Here is a 6,000-nt window from a genome sequence, read left to right as displayed (position 1 = left end):
ACAATTTAAGCAAATTTCAAGAGTCCACCAATTGACCATACTACACAAAAAGAATAGAGGATATGGCTGCCTGTAAAGGAAAAATAGTAAAACAATCCAAACTTCTACTTTCTTTTGAAAATTGTTATAAAAAAATGTTAAGAATACAAGTTTTGAAGTTTAGGGGCTTAAAACTTTAGACCTCACTTGAATATCATAAGAAGCCGGTTTAACCTGAAAGTTAAACCTGCTGCCCATACTTCCGCTTAATGTTGGCTGACCAGAACAACACTGACGGTCACATTTGTAAGCTTAGGAATGTTTAATATTCCATATCGTCAGAAGCTAAAACATTTGAACATAAAGGTAAAAGGAGCACATTTCACTGAATGCACTTACAGAGTCATATCACTAAGCTGCACTGATCTGAAATGAGATAATACTGGAGACCAGGAACACAGAGCAGAAATACTGGCTATCACAGATAAAAGACCGTCAGTTTGTGATGCTGTCAGCCTAGTAGCACATGAAACCTCAGTTCCTGAATCTGGTTAAATATAGCAGAGTCCACCAATCTTCAGAGATAAAAAAATATTCTTCACAGTATTTTTTCATCACATCCATGCATGTCATTGTAAATCATCCATGGCACACTTTAAATGGCACTTAAAAAAAAGAAAAAGAAAGAACAGGTTTACTTTCATTGACATGGTAGGAGGAGTCGAGGATCAGACTCGAGGAATGTGTTGCCAGTGTGGCTTGCTGCTGTTTGTTTAAATAGAAAGCTCCCAATCTGAGATAAATTGAATCTTCTTCTTGCATTTGATGACATGAATCAAGCACTTGCACAATATCATAAATGCAACAGAGACATACAGAACCAAATCCTGACGGATGGACTTCACAAAACGATCATGATTATATATTTGTACAGAGAAAAGAACAGGAAATTACTCCCTCTCAATTTTCCCTTTTTTTTCATAAACAGAAACAAAACAAAGAAATAACACAATATCGCATGGCACTGTGATCACTTGGCATCTGTGAAATCATAAAACAATTCAAAGTGGAAATAAATGACACAATTTTGTAGACAGCCAACGTCTTCACAGAGGCAGCACAATCAGGAGTCACTCATGGCAGTACAGTAGTAGTATTAATACCAATCTGCGCTTGATTGAGGGTGTTGTAGTAGTAGTAGTAGGAAGTTAAGCAAGAGTCCACTCTCCCTGTTTGACTCCAGGAGACCATTCTTAAGTCAGATTGTTAACCAACCTATAAAGTGCTTTCACAAAATGATCTTCTCCTCATAATAATCATCCTCATCTCTACAATAAATCAATATGTCAATTAGGGCAATGTTATGAGTAGGAAAGAAAAGAGATTATTAAAAAGGGTCTATCAGGCACGAGCAGAGCTCATCTCTTCCTCTGTTCCTTCTGTCCACAGCTTTGCTTTTCCTTTCTGATTAATTTTCTTTACTTCTTGAATGGTGTCAATCTGCCAATGTTGTGCCAGAAGGTGGAGGTTTTGCGCTTGGGCTCAGCCAGCATGAAGACTTGCTGCTGGGGCAAAGCAGTGGGAAGAGAGGGGTGTTTCTGTCGCAGAAGGAAGTCGTAGTAGGGTCTAGTCACTGCTGAGGAGGAGATAAACAGACAATAGCATTACATTTAGCATTATTTTGAAGAAAAGCATGAGGAAGCATACATTCTGAAATATTCCAGATATACTCTGTGTCTCAGAGTGAAGCATATAGTAAATTCTAAAATAAAAGTAGGTATTCCAACAATGAAAGTATTGCTGTCAGTTGATATTGCGCAGGGGAGAAATGACTTGTACTTACTGGCATACATTTACACAGCACTAATTGTTGGAATGCTGTTAAGCATTCCAACTATTGTTCTTCAAATCTTTATACTTCTTCTTATTGTTGGAATGCTGTTAAGCATTCCAACTATTGTTCTTCGAATCTTTATTGTTGGAATGCTGTTAAGCATTCCAACTATTGTTCTTCAAATCTTTATACTTCTTCTTATAATTGTTGGAATGCTGTTAAGCATTCCAACTATTGTTATCCTGTTTCTTTATTCTTCTTTATTGTTGGAATGCTGTTAAGCATTCCAACTATTGTTATCCTGTTTCTTTATTCTTCCTTATTTTATTTTTTTTATAATTATATTTCTTCCGTACGCTTTTTGAAACTCTTCTGCTCCTTCATATTTTAAGCTACAGAAACCGTTCAACTATCAAAATGTTCAGCTCTTTCAGCAGAGGGGTGCTATGACTTTTCATATTTCTAACCTTTAAACTTTATGAATTATTAAGCTTTTTGCAATTATTTTTTTGAATGGGTTTCTATGGAGAAAATGTTCAAATCCTCTTCAACTTTCAAATCCTTCTACTTCCTCATACTTTCAGCTACAGACACCATTTTAACTTTCAAATGTTGAGAAAACCCTGATCTATTGCTGCATTATTCAGCTTTTTGATATCTTTTATACTTTTTGAACTGCAGCAGTTTAACTTTTATGATTTTTTCAGCCCTTTTCTGCTTTTATAATGGGTGTGTATTGCGCAGCTTAGAGTGCGTGATGTCACCGCTAGAGTGAAGAGCAGCTTGAGATTCTTGTGAAAAAAACATTTGTCTTTTGCCACTGTGTCCACAATCTTCACTCTTCATGCATAATTTCTGGATGTAGAAGTAGCTAATCTTGTCCTTGTCGTAGACAAATGACTGTGGAATCCCACAGATTTACACATTTGACACAGAAGCCTGTAATTGAGAGGAAAACCAACTTTCTGCTCCATAGAGACCAATGTTAAATTTAGCTTCAAAAACATCTTCCACAGAACACGGGACCCCATTTCTAAATCGCCAGTTCAGCCACATTTTTTACACTACAGACACCATTTTTACAGGATCTGTTCTTCAACTCATCCTTCCTCTCATTTATTAATAGCGGAGCAATAGGAGCTACGGTTATGGGAGTTTTGAGGATTTGTTTGAGAGGTGTTTCCCTGTTTAATTTCCATGAAAAGGCTGCAAGGACACAGGTGTTCATGATTAAGCTCATTAGTGATGTTGATAAACACACAGACTCACAGACACACACACACTCCTCTCTCTCTATCTCTCTCTCTCTCTCTCTCTCTCTCTGTGTCTCTCTCTCATACAGTCATTCAGGTTCTTAGAGATCTTTAGAGGATCCCCCCCCCCACACACACACCCCATTTTAAAATAAAAGCCCCACAGAATGAATTCTAACTGAAATGCTTATGATGAAGCCTGACATTTAATAACCTGTTTGTGTTTATCTAACATTATGAGTCCATCTCTTCCCCCCCCCCCACACCCCATTTCAAAATAAAAGCCCCACAGAGTGAAATATAACTGAAATGCTTGTGATGAAGCCTGTCATTTAATAACCTCTGTTTATGTGTCAAACATTATGATTATGTCTCCTCTCCCCCCCACCCAGCCCCAACCCTTTCAAAATAAAAGCCCCATGGATTAACTGTATGTAAACATTAAGCTCAAAATGAGACTTTTTCAAATACTGCCATTACTATTACGACTACTACTACTGTTATATTATATACTACGACCACTACTACAGCTATTACTACTACTACTTCTACTACTTCTTCTAAATACTAATACTTCTACTACCAATGATACTTCTACTACAACTACAACTTCTACTACTACTATTACAAATATCACTACTGCTACTACTTATTATAATGCTACTAATACTTCTACTACTAATAATACTTCTACTACAACTACAACTTCTAGTACTACTAATACTACAAATATCACTACTGCTGACATTTTTTAAGCCACAGAAACCATTCGAATATCAAAATGTTCAGCTCTTTCAGGAGAGGGGTGCTTTGACTTTTCATAATTGTAATCTTTTAACTTTTTGAAATATTAAGCTATTTGCAATTTTCTTTTGAATGGGATCTCTATGGAGAAAATCTTCAAATCCTGTTAAACTTCTTCAACTTTCAAAGCCTTCTTCTTCTCATACTTTCAGCTACATATGACTTCATATTTGTAATCTTTCAACTTTTTGAATTATTAAGCTTTTAGCAATTTTTTTTAAATTGGATATCTATTTTCAGCAATGTTTTTGAGATTCATTTCAGCTTTCAGCATTCCAACGCATTTTCAGCAGGAAATGCATTTTCTAGTTTTATTTTTATTTTTATTTTTATAATTATATTTCTTCCGTACACTTTTTGAAACTCTTCTGCTCCTTCATATTTTAAGCTACAGAAACCGTTCAACTATCAAAATGTTCAGCTCTTTCAGCAGAGGGGTGCTATGACTTTTCATATTTCTAACCTTTAAACTTTATGAATTATTAAGCTTTTTGCAATTTTTTTTTTGAATGGGTTTCTATGGAGAAAATGTTCAAATCCTCTTCAACTTTAAAATCCTTCTACTTCCTCATACTTTCAGCTACAGACACCATTTGAACTTTAAAATGTTGAGAAAACCCTGATCTATTGCTGCATTATTCAGCTTTTTGATATCTTTTATACTTTTTGAACTGCAGCAGTTTAACTTTTATGATTTTTTCAGCCCTTTTCTGACTTTATAATGGGTGTGTATTGCGCAGCTTAGAGTGCGTGATGTCACCGCTAGAGTGAAGAGCAGCTTGAGATTCTTGTGAAAAAAACATTTGTCTTTTGCCACTGTGTCCACAATCTTCACTCTTCATGCATCATTTCTGGATGTAGAAGTAGCTAATCTTGTCCTCGTCGTAGACAAATGACTGTGGAATCCCACAGATTTACACATTTGACACAGAAGCCTGTAATTGAGAGGAAAACCAACTTTCTGCTCCATAGAGACCAATGTTAAATTTAGCTTCAAAAACATCTTCCACAGAACACGGTACCCCATTTCTAAATCGCCAGTTCAGCCACATTTTTTACACTACAGACACAATTTTTACAGGATCTGTTCTTCAACTCATCCTTCCTCTCATTTATTAATATCGGAGCAATAGGAGCTACGGTTATGGGAGTTTTGAGGATTTGTTTGAGAGGTGTTTCCCTGTTTAATCTCCATGAAAAGGCTGCAAGGACACAGGTGTTTCTGATTAAGCTCATTAGTGATGTTGATAAACACAGAGAGGCACCGGCACACGCAGATACACTCCTCCCCCTCTCTCTGTGTGTGTGTGTGTCTCTCTCTCTCTGTGTGTGTGTCTCTCATACAGTCATTCAGGTCTTAGAGACTTTTAGAGGACCCCCCCATTTTAAAATAAAAGCCGCACACACATGATTTAGAGATATACGTGATGCAGCTCAGCCAATCAAATATGGGTATTCTGATAAGTTTCCTGATTCGAGTGACATTTACACACACCGCGACACAAGAGGGAGAGACGAGGAAAGACATGGCAGAGCAGGACAATAGTCATGTAAGCTGTAAATGATAAAACATAGGACAATCTCCAAATGAGAAAGATTGCCAGAGAGATCAGTCTCTCTCTCTCTCACTCACTCACTCACTCATCCTCTCTCTCTCTCTCTCTGTCTCTCTCTCATACAGTCATTCAGGTCTTAGAGATTTTAAGAGGACCCCCCCACACACACACACACACACACCATTTTAAAGTAAAGGCCCCCACAAAATGAATTCTAACTGAAATGCTTGTGATGAAGCCTGTCATTTAATAACCTGTTTATGTTTATCTAACATTATGATTCTGCATCCTCTCCCCCCCCCCCCGCCCACACTCAATTTCAAAATAAAAGCCCCAAAGAGTGAATTCTAACTGAAATGCTTGTGGTGAAGCCCGTCATTTAATAAACTGTTTGTGTCAAACATTACGATTATGTCTCCTCTCCCCCTCTCTCCCCCACCCAGCCCCACCCTTTCAAAATCAAAGCCTCATGGATTAACTATACGTTAAACTCAAAATTAGGCTTTTTTGTTGAAATAATGAATGCTCTTACCAATACTGTGACAACTACTACTACTGCTGCTAATATTTATAG

General features: G+C 37.0%; 1 protein-coding gene across 1 annotated transcript in view; it reads right to left on the bottom strand.

Moving 5' to 3' along the window:
• Nucleotides 1–1,457: 1,457 nt before the first annotated feature.
• The window catches only part of LOC142945312 (rho guanine nucleotide exchange factor 4-like), a 73,127-nt gene continuing 68,584 nt past the window's right edge, over nucleotides 1,458–6,000 (bottom strand). Inside the window, exon 11 of the mRNA XM_076086735.1 lies at nucleotides 1,458–1,615. Within this exon, the coding sequence (XP_075942850.1) occupies nucleotides 1,458–1,615 (158 nt within the window). The remainder of the gene's footprint in view (nucleotides 1,616–6,000) is intronic.

The sequence above is a fragment of the Anarhichas minor genome, unplaced genomic scaffold (genome assembly GCF_050575085.1).
Source record: "Anarhichas minor isolate MPS153535 unplaced genomic scaffold, ASM5057508v1 ptg000001l, whole genome shotgun sequence".
In the NCBI taxonomy this organism is placed as follows: domain Eukaryota; kingdom Metazoa; phylum Chordata; class Actinopteri; order Perciformes; family Anarhichadidae; genus Anarhichas; species Anarhichas minor.
The sequence above is the reverse complement of the archived record's forward strand: the minus strand, read 5'-3'. Positions and strand labels throughout refer to the sequence as shown.